Genomic DNA, 14042 nt, shown 5'->3' on the forward strand with positions numbered 1-14042 from the left:
GGTTCCAGGTGAGGCACAATGGGGACCTTCAGCTGTTGTCCAGTCTCCTGGATAAGTCTGAGTCCTTGCTGAGCTCTCTGGCTTTCCTCCTACTGGACGGAACAGTTAGAGGCTTACTTCACTGGGTTATGTACACTAAACTCATTCATGCTTCCGAAAGGGCTTTAAATGATGCCAATCACACTACGAGGGCACAGTTGAACTTCATGTTTTCTCTCTCAACTTTCTGGTGCTGTGGTTGACTCCACCGCTGAGCTAAATCCCCAACTTTGAACTTTAATCTTTTTCATAGAGGAAATTCAATAATGAAAGAGGTGCCCAGGCTGGGGTTGCCAGGTGTTGTGTAGAGACAAAGCTGAGACCTGGAAGCCAGGGAGCTTGAGTCTCAGAACTTCCATCTGGCAGGGCATGCCTGGGAGCACGGGACCCATACTGCGGCTGGGACGGGAAGCGGCAACATTGCAGCACACTTGAGGATAGTTCCAACATGAGCCTCTGGATCCAGAACATCACAGATTGTCCTGTGAGAACCCTTGTGTGCCCTCCCCTAGCCCTTCCCCTCGATGCCAGCTATGACTCCCCATCGGTATATACCCCATGTGCCCTGGGATTCCGTCCCTCCCCTGCCTTGGCCTTGTGTGACAGGAGTCTTGCCCCTTGTATGAGTCTGCAGGTGCGGAATGTGACACGGGATGGGGGCTTTGGCCCATGGTCACCGTGGAAACCGTGTGAGCACTTAGATGGAGACAACTCGGGTTCTTGCCTGTGCCGGGCCAGATCCTGTGACTCCCCAAGGCCCCGCTGTGGGGGCCTGGAATGCCTGGGGCCAGCCATCCATGTTGCCAATTGCTCCAGGTAGGTGAGGACGGGATTTGTATAGTGTCTGCTTAGGACTCATACGGAGAGAACTGGGGAATGGGGCACCTCACCCAGGGGTTTACACTTCAGTGCAGTGCTGGGCAGGATGCTATTGTCTGAGGCAGGAATTATAAGCACTAGGAGTTTTCACATCAACGGAAGAAGAATCTCTAGCTGTGGCAGGAAATGCAGAAAGAAAGACTGGACAGACATGGGAGTCGCTGCCAGAACTAGCTTTGCTAGAGGGACGGCAGGAGATGGTGATGCTCCCAGGCTGCACCGTCTAGAGGCGTGACCTTGGACAGACCTCTGGCTACTCTTGAAAACAGCGGATGCCTACCTAAGGGTTGCTGAGAAGGTTAAGAGAGATAATATATGTTAGGAACTATACTGCCTACTACTTGGGAACTGCATAAAATGGTCATTATCACACCTGAGCCATAATTTTAAAGACTCTTAAAATAACTATTTTATCTGTATTCATTAATTTAACCCTCACAGCAACCTCAAGGAGGTCAGAATCCAACCATTAGTCTTATTTTAAGGATAAGGGTACCCAGTTGGCAGGAGAGTCCAGTTTTGATCACTGAGGTCAACTTGGGCATGGATGTCTGAAGCTGGGGAAAGCTAATGCAAGGGGGAAGCGGGGAGAGTGAGGTCTAAGAGGAGGCTTGGGTATCTGAGAAGGGGGAGAGGAAGGTTTCAGGATGCCATGGTAACTGAGACCTCTAAAGAGTGTGTCCTTTTGCCTGTCTGTGTAGGGGCCCGGCCCTATCACTGTGTCCTTGGCCCTGAGCACAGCCTGATATATGGAAGAAGGCTCTCAATACATATTTGAGGCATGAATGAGCAAACGGATGAATGCACGAATCTGCCTGAGCCAGCCTGGTTAGGAGCTGATATTTTCTGTCACTGTCTCGCCAGTCCTGACAACAATACAAAATCCATCTGCCTCAGATGCAGCCCAGATCTATGAAGCTAGGGCTCAGAGGGGCATGTGTCTCTGTCCCCTCCCACTCCACCAGGAATGGGGCGTGGACCACATGGTCATCGTGGGCACAGTGCAGCACGTCCTGTGGGATCGGCTTCCAGGTCCGTCAGCGAAGTTGCAGTAACCCAGCGCCCCGCCACGGGGGCCGCATCTGCGTGGGCAAGAGCCGGGAGGAGCGGTGAGCTAGCTGTGGCTGCAGAGAGGCGGGGATGGGGCATCCTCCAGCCTGGGGATGACACCCTGGAGATGGCAGTACCTCTCCCTAGGGTGACACTCCTCCTACCTCCCCAGGTTCTGTAATGAAAACACACCTTGCCCGGTGCCCATCTTCTGGGCGTCCTGGGGCTCCTGGAGCAAGTGTAGCAACAACTGTGGAGGTGGCGTGCAGTCGCGCCGTCGGACCTGCGAGAATGGCAACTCCTGCCCGGGCTGCGGCTTGGTGAGCGCCTGGGGAGCTGGGCCTGGTAGCCAGGTGCAGGAAAGTTTGCAGGCCGCGGGGCTCTGAAACCACCCCACCCTGCAGGAGTTCAAGACGTGCAACCCGGAGGCCTGCCCTGAAGTGCGGCGTAACACACCCTGGACGCCCTGGTTGCCAGTGAACGTGACCCAGGGCGGCGCACGCCAGGAGCAGCGCTTCCGCTTCACGTGTCGCGCGCCACTGCCGGACCCGCACGGCCTGCAGTTCGGCAAGAGGAGGACTGAGACCAGGACCTGCCCTGCTGACGGCACCGGAGCCTGCGACACCGACGGTATGGCCTGGAGCGGTGGGGCGACCAGGAGCGCGTGAGCCGGGGAGGTCTGGGGGAGGAGCAGGGGCCCCCCAGCCCTGGGGTCGCTGAACCCACCGGCTCTCTGCAGCCCTGGTGGAGGATCTCTTGCGCAGCGGGAGCACATCCCCGCACTCTCTGAGTGGTGGCTGGGCCACCTGGGGCCCGTGGTCATCCTGCTCCCGGGACTGCGAACTGGGTTTCCGCGTTCGCAAGAGAACCTGTACCAACCCGGAACCCCGCAACGGGGGCCTGCCCTGCGTGGGAGACGCTGCGGAGTACCAAGACTGCAACCCGCAGGCTTGCCCAGGTAAGGTTGCGGAAGGAAACTTTAACCTCAGGCAACCTCGTCTCCCCAGGAATTCTGAAGCCTGAGCAGGTGATCTCTCTTTGTCAATTCTGCAAGGGGGTTCATAGTCTCTCTGTCTCTCTCTCTCCCCGCCCCACCACTCAATAGGCCTGAGTAGCCTGGAACTGGCTTTCTAGAACAGCTTTGACTCACTGGGATCTGAGTTCTGCCCTCTGCATGTACTCACTCAGTGGCTACTGGGGTGGAAGAGAAACAAGTCTTTCTCCAGCACTGCCTCGCTTTTTCTTTCCTCTACCAAGCTAGCCAAATAGGGAACTTGTTTGAAATGAAACTGATATGGAGTTGGAGGTGGGGCACCCTTTAATACATTGATCTGTTGATTTGAGGTAGGATGGACTTTGAGAAAATGAGGCTTAAGGTACCCTCTTTCTCTCTCACACACACACCCAATTCACACTTACAGTGCGGGGTGCCTGGTCCTGTTGGACCGCATGGTCCCAGTGCTCAGCATCCTGCGGTGGCGGCCACTATCAACGCACCCGTTCCTGCACCAGCCCTGCACCGTCCCCAGGTGAGGACATCTGCCTCGGGCTGCACACGGAGGAGGCACTATGTGCTACGCAGGCCTGCCCAGGTACTGGGTGCATCTGACTGGGGTTGGGGAGTGTTTGGGAGCCGTTAAGCCTCAACAGGTAGATCTTGACACTTTCAACCTCATCCTAACCCACAACCCACAGAAGGCTGGTCACTGTGGTCAGAGTGGGGTGTCTGTACTGAGGATGGGGCCCAGAGCAGGAGCCGGAGCTGTGAGGAGCTTGTCCCAGGGCCAGGTGCCTGTGATGGCAACAGCAGCCAGAGCCGGCCCTGTCCCTACAGTGAGATTCCTGGTAGGTCCTTTTGTTACTATTTTGCCACCATCTTTCCCTTGGTCCGCATTGCACATACTCCCATTCCCCCATGTCCTTCCCCTTCTAAACGTCAACCCTGGATGGGAGTACAGGATGAAGCATCGGGAATGATACACTTGTCTCATGCTTGGGGCTGTCCTACTACACACCTATTAAATGGTCCACCCTTCAGGGGATGGAGAGGGTCTACAGAGAAACCGGAGAGAGTGAAGGTCCTGAAGCCATTAACCCACAGGTTCTCTTAGGTGACAGCCAGCCTAAGAGGGACTCCTCCCTCTTCACTCTCTTCCAACCTTCTCCATTTGTCCCCTGCAGTCATCCTGCCTGCTTCCAGTGTGGAGGAGACCACCGTCTGTGGAGGTAAAAAAGCCACTTGTGAAGTCGTTGCCCTTCATCCTTGCTACTTTGTTACTATGTTACTCATGTCGCAGCCCCTCATCCACCAAGTCTGCGTCCTTCCCAGTTCTACCGCAGATCGCACGCTCGGGTGTGGGGAGGGGGGGCGGTCCCCACCTGGCTTCAAGGTTGTGTACAGGTTCCCCTCCAGGACCTCCCATCTAGGAGGCCATCATCAGCCTGCGTTCAAATCCTTCTGCTGACACTTCTGACTCCACCTGCAGGCTCTCCTGGGAGTGAAGGCTCTGGTTACAGCCTCCTTAACCTCTCTCCTTGGTTCTGGCCCCCAAAGCCCTTTCCTTTCTACACACCCTGGAACCTCTTGTTGCCCCGTCTGTTCCCAGGACGACAATCAGAAGACCTCCTCCTCCACAGCGGCCCTTTCCTTACTGCCCATCTCTCCTCCCTCCAGGGTTCAGTCTCATCCACCTGGTAGCCACGGGTGTATCCTGCTTCCTGGGCTCTGGGCTCTTGACCTTGGCGGTGTACCTGTCTTGCCAGCACTGCCAGCGCCAATCTCAGGAGTCCACGCTTGTCCATCCTGCCACCCCTAACCACTTGCACTACAAGGGTGGGGGCACCCCGAAGAATGAGAAGTACACCCCCATGGAATTCAAGGTAAGAACCTGTGTGTGGAACAATGAGCAGGGTGAACAGGACTGCGGTCCTGGCTCTATGCTGGGCATCAGCGGATGGGGGAGCAGTGGTCCTGTGAAGGAACCCTGTATCAACTTTCCCTTAATGGCTGGCTTCCAGGATTCCTTGCCCCGGCCTGGCCTCTTCCTTATCTCTTCCCTCTGGTTCATTCTCCTCCCTGCAGACGCTGAACAAGAATAACTTGATCCCCGACGACAGAGCCAGTTTCTACCCTCTGCAGCAGACCAATGTGTATACGACTACCTACTACCCCAGCCCACTGAACAAGCCCAGCTTTCGGCCTGAGGCATCACCTGGACAGCGCCGTTTCCCCAACAGCTGATCCCACCCTCCTGGACTTCGGGCTCCTTGCCTTCCCAGGGCACAGAACAGTGGAATGGGACAGTAGAGCCATCTTGGTTTTCCCTCTGCCCTGGGCTGAGAACTTGCTTGCCTGGCCTGTGGGGGTCCCATCCGGCTTCAGAAAGCTCTGTCTGTCATTAACCATGGGAGAGAGGGCTGGCCTCAGAGCAGCACATGGCTGCGGATCCAGCTCGGCCCAGGTTTCATCGTCTCCTGTGACCCAGCATCACTTTTCCCTGCCATGTCTGACCTGTGAGCCTCCTGGGCATGTGAGGAAACTGGAGAGCAGAGATGGCAGGAGAGCTGGCTCCTAGGTTTGGGTTGGAAATGACTTCCAATGGCCATGGCCAAGTCCTCCCCTTTTGAATGACCCTCCAGAATGCCTGAGCTGCAGTCAACTTGTCGGTGAAAGGAATTCATCAGCTGTCCCAGCAGCTTCAGATCCCGGCCAGGACTGGACCACTCTGATGCTGCTTCTAAGTGTCACAGGGGATCAGTGCTGGCCTGGGTTGACCACCTCTGTCGGTCTGTATCTTGACCAGGGGCATCCCTCTGGCTAGGGGCAGTGAGGACTGAGACTGGAGGCTGGACTGTGCTGAGAGACCCTTTAATGTGACTTGGTACGGGCCTTAGTCTTGCCTTCAGAATGCATGCAGTGTGGCCCAGAAGGAAGGAAGACCCAAGACCAGAGGAGGCAGAGTCTGGCCTTCATGCCTATGGAGACTGTTGCTGCTCAAGAGATGTTGGCTGAGAACTGCTTGGGAGTCTCTGCTGGCCCCTCATGTATTCAGGAACACACACACACACACACACACACACACACACACACACACACCATCTGCTACAGCAACAAAAAGGATGTGAAGCTGTGGCATTATTAATTAAAGATGATATCCAGTCTCCAAACGGAGCTGTCTTTGTGCATATGTGTGTGGGCCCTCTTGGCACGATGTCGTCCATCAAGGAAATGCTCGACGTAACAGATGGTGTCTGAAGATGGAGGGGAAAGGACTGGAGTGGAGTTTGACTTTAATAGAGGCCATTTTTCTGTGTGGGGGTTTCTGTGCACACACATACTCTTCTTTCAGAAAAGAAGTGGGGTGTAAACAGAGTTCACCAGTGAGGTCGCTAGGTTTGGCAAAGGCGACAGCGCAGAGCAGTGTGGGCCTGCCCTGAGCAGCTCCTTCCTGGGGATGGGAAATCCAGCAGGAGGTCAACGGTAAGGATGATTCATGAGATACGTTCCAAGCCGAGTTTAACAAAACCAAATTGAGAAATGATGCCTGGGAGGTGGGAAGCCCAATGGGGTTTGTGTTGAATTAAATAAAAATCACCTCAGAGCTTCAGTAGCCAAATCAATGTGCCCATTGTGGATGCAATTGATGGACACGTTAAATTTAGAGAACAATTTCCTAACTTAATTGCATAGATCCATTCTCATAAGGTTCTCAGGAAAATGGAAGGGAGATAGGCTAGGAAGCCTGGACGCTCTGTGGTAGAGGGGTGGAGGGTCTCGGGGAGCAAAGGAAGAAATACCTGAAGCTTGAATGTGTCTAGAGGAAAGGAGAGGTGGAGCCTTCCTGAGACTCTGGTGGTCACATGAGACAGCTGAAGTGGCAATGTTCCTGGGCCAAGGGGAATTAGAGTATTATGGCTTTTGTATCCCTGTCTGGTTCTTGTCAGGCCCTGAGCTTCGAGCCTGTGGAGGCCTGTGGGGCATTTAGATCCTGGAGTTTTAATTGCCTTGAACCTGGTAGTACTAATTAATGAAAATCGAAAGAGTTCCAGCGCCAGTGTGTCTGCCTCACCGGTGTCACTCACATGTGACCAAGTGAGGGACAGCTCTATGGGCAGTGGTCAAGGAGACCTGTCAGATAAGGTGCACCTCTGTTGATTGGAATGATGTCCCTAGGAAGGTACATTTCGGGTACTGCAGCACACACACCTGGATTCTCTTATTAGAGCATGCTTTTGGAGGCTAATCTCACGATGCACGGAAGGCACCATGCTGCATGCATGCAGAGGAGCTGGCATGCTTGGCAAATGCTGTTTAGTGAATACCCCCAGCTCGGAGCAAAGGGCCCTAAAAGTCACCCTCTCACGTGTCCTGATGAGGAGGTGTTCTCTGGTAGGTGTCAGGAGGCTGAAGTATTAAAGGAAAGTGGGCCTTCTCCACCCAGCTGGCTCAGTGAGAGTGAGGAAGAGGCAGGAACAGGTGCTTCCGGCCTTCTTGGGTCCTTTTATGTTTTCTTCTGTGTGTAAGCCCACTGTCTTAAAGCCAGACATATTCATTGCAGAAAATTTAGAGGCTATAGGAAACAAAAAAAAAAAAAAAGAAAAAAAATTTTTTTTTACAATGGTTATACTAAAAACCAAGACAGGGATCTAAACATTTTAATGTTATGTGAATACAGTTCTTCCCCTCGCTCAGAATCAGCCCCCAAAGCAAAGGGAATAAAAAACAGGAGCTCTGGCACCATTTTCAATAAAACTAGGATGTAGTTCTAATCCCAACTCATAATACAGTCTTCCGTCTGTATTCTTGGGGCACTGGTTCCAAGGCACTGCTCCCTGTGGATGCCCAAACCTGCGGATGCTCACGGTCCCTCATGCAAAATGGAATGACATTTGCGTGTAGGCGGGGCACACCCTCCTGAACCTTCTCTGGATTATTTCTGATACCTGACGTGATGTGACTGCATTATGAATCACTGTTCCATATTGCTGAGGGAATAATGATAAGAAAAGTTGGGGTGGGTGCATTTCGGATGTGATCTTTTTCCCCAATCATCTTCCACCTGTGCTTGGCTAACGGCTATGCTGTGTGGATAGGGAAGCTATAGAGGGGGTCCTGTCTGTCTACAGCGACAGAAAGCAGGGGAAGTGATAACGGGATGGGCTTGACATCCAAAAGATTTTGGAAAAGGATCAGAAATGGGGGGAAAGTGAGAAAGAAACTACAAAGAGGGGGTGCTATGAATCAAATCAACGAGCAAATGTCAGCTAGATCCTCGGAGTTTTATTTATGTTGCATGGTTAAAAACTTTTTTTTAAAAAAAAAAAAAAAGGCAGGTACAGAAAGGCCAGGCAAAGCAACAGTATAGCTTAGTAATGGGGCAAGATCTGTACAACAAGGACTCAGGTCAAGAAGCAAACTAATGGCAGCTGTCCCAGGACCCCTTTTCTTTCATCCTCCTGCCTCACACAACGAGATAGTTATCAGCCCCAGGAAATAGGTAAGAGCACAGGTAAAGAAATGCAACTGCTGCCCACGTTGCGGCTAGACCAGAGCCTCCCCCTGTAATGGTGGCCACGGAGACACGATGTGGGCTCACGTATGCCTTTGTCATGTAGCTACTGCAATTTTTTTCCTATTACAACGTTTTGGTCGTAGGAGAGGCGGTATCAAAGGGACAAGTCCCTGAGCTCCTGATGCTAACTGAACATATGGATGAACGTTAGAAGAGAAAAAAAATGAAAACCCCTTTTATTTTCCCCAGCATTACTGTGGTATGTGTTCCTTAAAGAAAATTTGAGGTCAGAAATACCCACCTGCTCCTAGCCACAGCGTATTGCATTTAAGATGGGCCTTTGCTCTGTGCTGTGCTGTTTGAACCTTGTACTTCCAAGATCATGAGTCTTTGTTTCGAAGTTAAAAGGAAGGAAGGTAATTTGAGGAGGGGATGGGACATAGCTCGGATGATAGCGTGCATGCCTTGTATCCGTGAGGCCCTGGATTTGACTCCCCAGAAATAAACAGTAATCCACTGGGGCTGGGGGTGCTGCTCGGTTGGCAGAACGCTTGCCAAGAGTGCACAGAGACCTGGGCTTAAAACCAACACAGAATAAACTGGGCCTGGTAGCACACGCCTGTAACTCCAACCTCTGAAAGATGGAAACGGAAGAATTCTGATGATATAGTGAATTTGAAGCCAGCCTGAGATAAAAGGGATTCTGTCTCAAAAAGGAAAAGTAATTTTGGAATATCAAAAAATTAATAAAATGCTAATATCCTAAAGAGGCAATCATCAATATCTTAATATGTATTTTCTACATGTTTCTCTGTGGTTCTATGTGTGTTTGGTGGCATTTTAGGCATACTAAGTGTGTGAGTTTTATTCTGATTTTTAACACATAACATTATGTCATAATTTTCTTATATTGTTAGAAATTCTTCTGCAAGCCTCGGGGGTCCCTTGCAGCCCCTGTCCTGGAAGTGGGTAGGGAGAGGAGAGAGGGCTTTGCTTGCAGAGTCCCATGAGTGTTAAGATTCTCCCATTCTATCACTTCAATTAGAGGAAAATGCAATTTTTACACATTTCATTACACCACAGTATACTTTCAAGTGTTTGCATAACAGTTGAAAAATCTGAAACATTCTATCACATGAATTTCATTTTCGTTACCTAAATTTGCTCTCCCCTACTATATAAATTTATCATTTACCATATAAATTTATCATAATTTGCATTAGCCACTCTTCTTTGTTTCACATTTTCCTTCGGCAAAGATTGCTATTCTAGGGTCTCCTTGCACATTTTTCCTACATGCCCCTAGGATACATTCCCAGAAGTGGAGGCAGGTAGGGAATGAGCTTGTCATGTGGCTTTCTGCGTTAGTCATGGTCAAGGGGGAGACAGTGATGGTCAGGGTGTAACTGGTGGTCAGCCCTTGAAGAAGATGTTGGCCACAGAAGTAGCTGTGTTGCTCAAGGCTGTCAACCAGGACAATCAAGCACATTGGGTCCATTGTCCTCGCACTGGAACCTGGAAAAATGTTGTTGTCTCCTTTTAAAAAAATATTTATTTTATGTGTGTGGTGTTTGGATTGTATATTTGTGTGTGTGTGTGTGTGTGTGTGTGTGTGTGTATCTGTATACCACATATGTGCCTGGTGTCTGTGGAGGTCAGAGGAAGACATCAGATCCATTGGAACAGGGTTACATATGGTTCTGAGCCACCATTTGGATGCTGGGAACAGAACCTTGGTCTTCTGCAAGAGGAACAAGTGCTCTTTACTGCTGAACCATCTTCCCAGACCCAAAATCTGTTGCGAGATATTTGATTGCACTGTCCAAAGATATATCACTGTTATTGTTAAAACTAAAAACTAAACGGTCAGTGTCTAGGTGGGGGATATAGCCAGGACTTCTGGCCGGAGAGAGCTCTGGGAGAAAAAAAGGGAGTCGCCAGCCAGACATAGAGGGAGCAAGACATGCAGGAAGTGTGGTAAAAGCCATGAGCTATGTGGCAGCATGTAGATGAATAGAAATGGGTTAATTTAAATTATAAGAGCTTGTTAGAAACAAGCCTAAGCTATAGGCCGAGCTTTCATAATTAATAGTAAGTATCTGTGTCATTTTTTTTATTGTAAGCTGGAGGCAGAAAGAAAAAGCCTGCTACAAAAATCTCTCTGTCTCTGTCTGTCTGTCTCTATCTCTATCTCTCTCACACACACACATTTACCTGTTTATCGTGTGTATTTGGGGGATACCTCCCATGTGGGAGCCAGAGAACAACTTTGCAAAGTCAACATACTCATTCCAGTTTATGGGGGTTCTGGGAACTGAACTCAGATCTCTGGGATTTTACTTCCTGAGCCATCTCACTGGTCCTAAAAATGTCTTCTTGAGCCAACTAAACAGCTATTGTCTCTCCAAACTGCAGCTCTTTGAGAGGGGAGATCCAGGTGAAAAGATATGCCTCGTGAACAGTACGAGTCAGCTGGTACTGCTGTGCTCTCTGCCTTGACCACTAGCACAACTGTGTCCAGGAGTGCCTAGAAGCCTAGACAGACCTCTGCTTGTGCCTATGATGGCATAGTCAGAGACAATTAGATCATGGGGACAATGACATAATGTATTAATCATTTGATGGATTTACAATACAATGGCTGTGGTGGTGTGAATAGGTATGGCCCTCATAGACTCATGTGCTTGAATGCTAGGACATAGGGAGTGGCACTATTAGGAGGTGTGGCCTTGTTGGAGGAAGTATGTCACTGTGGGGGTGTAATTTGAGGTCATACATGCTCGAGCTATGTTCCATGTTACAGACTCCTTTGGTTGCCTGTTGATCAAGATGTGGGACTCTCAGCTCCTTTTCCAGCATCATGTCTGCCTGCACACCACCATGCCCCGCCTTGATCATAATGTACTAAACCTCTGAACTGTAAGCCAGCACCAATTATATGTTTTCCAAATGAGTTGCATGGTCATGGTGTCTCTTAGAAACTCTAAGACAATGGTCATTTGGAAAGGTGAAAGCTTGTTGGAGGCAGTACAGCACTGAGAATGTGTCTCTGGGTGGTGCATCGTAGCCTGGCCTCTTCCTATATGCTCCCCCTTCCAGTCTACTGTGAAGAAAGGTCTTCCACAATATACTCTTGTCACAGTGTTCTGCCTAGTGCACGAGGCCAAGGGATCATGTACCGAACCTCCTCGAACTGTGAGCCAAACCAAATCATTCCTCTGGTAGGTAGTTGGTATCAGATGTCCAGCCATAGCCATTAACAAGAGCTCTAGCACACTCACCGTGGTCCCAAGTGATTGGCACTCCTGAGTCCTAGTGTAATTCTGAGGACATGGAAGAGCAACCAGACCATTGCTTTCTGTCCCTGGGCCTCCTCACAGGACTCTGTCTCTTCTGCCCTAGCCTGGCCCTCACCTAAGATGCCTCTAGCTTCACAGCTACGTTACCTCTGAAGATGCTCTGCAGAGCTGCACCACAGCGGGCCCTCCAGCAAAACCTTTCTCCTTGTCTCAAGCTTCCAAATCAGTTACTGTGAGTTCTCAGAGGATACACCTCAGTGTCTGACTGTGATGACTAGATGGGACTGCCCTCTGAAACTGACTAGAAAAGTCATCTGTGACCAGAGGTGATGGAGGAGTTACTTTCATTGGTTAATAAAGAAACTGCCTTGGCCCATTTGATAGGCCAGCCCTTAGGTGGGTGGAGTAGACAGAACAGAATGCTGGGAGGAAGCGAGGCAATTGCCATGCCTCTCCTCTCTGGGTCAGATGAGATGAAGTTCCAGCCCAAGATGGATGTACACTAGAATCTTCCTGGTAAGACACCACTTCGTGGTGCTACACAGATTGTTAGATAGATATGGGTTAAAGCAAGATATGAGAGTTAGCCAGTAAGAAACTAGAGCTAATGGGCCAAACAGTGTTTAAAAGAATACAGTTTCTGTGTTATTATTTCGGGACATAAGCTAGCCAGGTGGCCGGGAGCCAGGTGTCAGGAATGCAGCCCGCAGCTCCTTCTACACAAAGGTACTTCCAAATACCACCAAAGGGATCTGGTTTCTCTAGGCATGAATTCCAGTGTCCAAGACAGACAGGACACAAAGTATCCCATAATTGGAGCATTGCTGACCAACTTCTCCCAGTACTGAATATTCTCAAACACAAAAATCCACTTTCCCATTGGGTAACTCCCCCTGAGGAGACTCCAGGGCCATAGGGTTCCTGGGAGCTGCCTGTGGAGGTAGCATCTAAGCCTTGCTAGGCAGTCTGCAACCTTGAACACTGCTTTCCTTGAACAACTTTGGTTCTACTCATATTGTTTTAATAATCTCTTAAGTGATAATGGCTGATATTGAAATGAGATAAACTACTGGGATTTTAAAAATACCAGACAGTGAGCTGGAGAGATGGCTCCGTGGTTAAGAGCATTTACTGTGCTTGCAGAGGACCAGAGTTCAGTGTCCAGCCACATGATGGCTGTCGACTGCTTGTTACTCCAGTTCCTGAGGTTCTGCTGTCCTCTTCTGGCCTCTGTGGTCATGGCATGCACATGGTATATATAAACTCACGTAACACATATAAACAAAAATAAATGAATAAATCTTAAGCCTGGGCACAGTGGCACACACCTTTAATCCCACTACTTGGGGAAGGCAGAAGTTGGCATATCTCTGTGAATTCAGTACCAGTTTGTCTTTATAGCCAGTTTCGGGCCAACCAGGGCTGCAAAGTGAGCCCTGTGGTGGGGAGGGGCAATCAAACAGGGGACAGGCTAAGGTGGCTCAGCAGGTGAAGACACTTGTTGCCAAGGCTGACCACTTGAGTTCAATCCCTGGGACCCACATGGTAGAAGAAGAGAATTGATGTCCATAGACTGCCCTCTGACCTCTATTATGTGTACCATGGCAAAGACAGGAGGATCATTGCAAATATAGGGCCAGCACAGTCAATGTGGTGAGTTCTAGGCAGCCAGGGCTACATAATGAGACTTTGTCCCCCTAAACAACAAATAAAACAACACAAAACCCCCAAACAGTACACAATGAAGGCAAGTCTTTTAAAACTCATTTTAACTGATAACATGAGACGGTATAGAGTTATAAGCATTACATAATGTTTTGCTGCACACCTATGCAATGCTCAAATCAGGATAAGCAGATCAGCCTCCCTACTATGGTCAGTGTTGCCTTCTGTGGGGGGCACCATTCCCTGGCAGGGATCCTGGGCTGTGTAAGTGGAGAAATGGAACTGGACAGCTGCTGTATTCGGCTCTCCTGCTCCTGGCTAGGGATGAGATGCGACCAGTTGCTCTCCGCTATTGCCTTGACTTCCCAATCATGTCAGACCATCGGATCCTTTATCTGTGAGTTCAGATCAACCCTTTCTTCGTGGTGCGTTGCTTTTGTTTGAGTGTTTGTGACAGCAATAGAAAAAGAAAACAAGATACTCCTTAAACACGCCATTTCTTTATGGTGTAAACACTCCAAATCTTTTAGCTTTTTAATTTCCATTATATAATATTTTACCCCTATACACGTCTCCCAGTCTTAATTCTTAGGCTCCA

General features: G+C 49.8%; 1 protein-coding gene across 2 annotated transcripts in view; it reads left to right on the forward strand.

Moving 5' to 3' along the window:
- Window positions 1-6764, forward strand: part of Sema5b (semaphorin 5B) — a 117754-nt gene extending 110990 nt beyond the window's left edge. The window contains exons 12-22 of one of the 2 annotated variants that reach the window (XR_007594949.1): window positions 406-523; window positions 674-855; window positions 1884-2027; window positions 2141-2288; window positions 2373-2598; window positions 2708-2926; window positions 3390-3560; window positions 3664-3813; window positions 4080-4194; window positions 4643-4848; window positions 5051-5199. Coding sequence is in view for 1 of the 2 variants with exons in the window: in XM_050159889.1 (XP_050015846.1) it covers window positions 406-523; window positions 674-855; window positions 1884-2027; window positions 2141-2288; window positions 2373-2598; window positions 2708-2926; window positions 3390-3560; window positions 3664-3813; window positions 4150-4194; window positions 4643-4848; window positions 5051-5209 (1768 nt within the window). In the remaining variant the exon portion in view is untranslated. Of the gene's footprint in view, window positions 1-405; window positions 524-673; window positions 856-1883; window positions 2028-2140; window positions 2289-2372; window positions 2599-2707; window positions 2927-3389; window positions 3561-3663; window positions 3814-4079; window positions 4195-4642; window positions 4849-5050 lie in introns of both variants that reach the window. The other variant, XM_050159889.1, reaches the window with a different exon arrangement.
- Window positions 6765-14042: the final 7278 nt, after the last annotated feature.

Source organism: Alexandromys fortis, unplaced genomic scaffold, assembly GCF_014885135.2.
Source record: "Alexandromys fortis isolate MF-2015 unplaced genomic scaffold, M_Fortis_MF-2015_v1.1 scaffold_119, whole genome shotgun sequence".
NCBI classification, from domain to species: domain Eukaryota; kingdom Metazoa; phylum Chordata; class Mammalia; order Rodentia; family Cricetidae; genus Alexandromys; species Alexandromys fortis.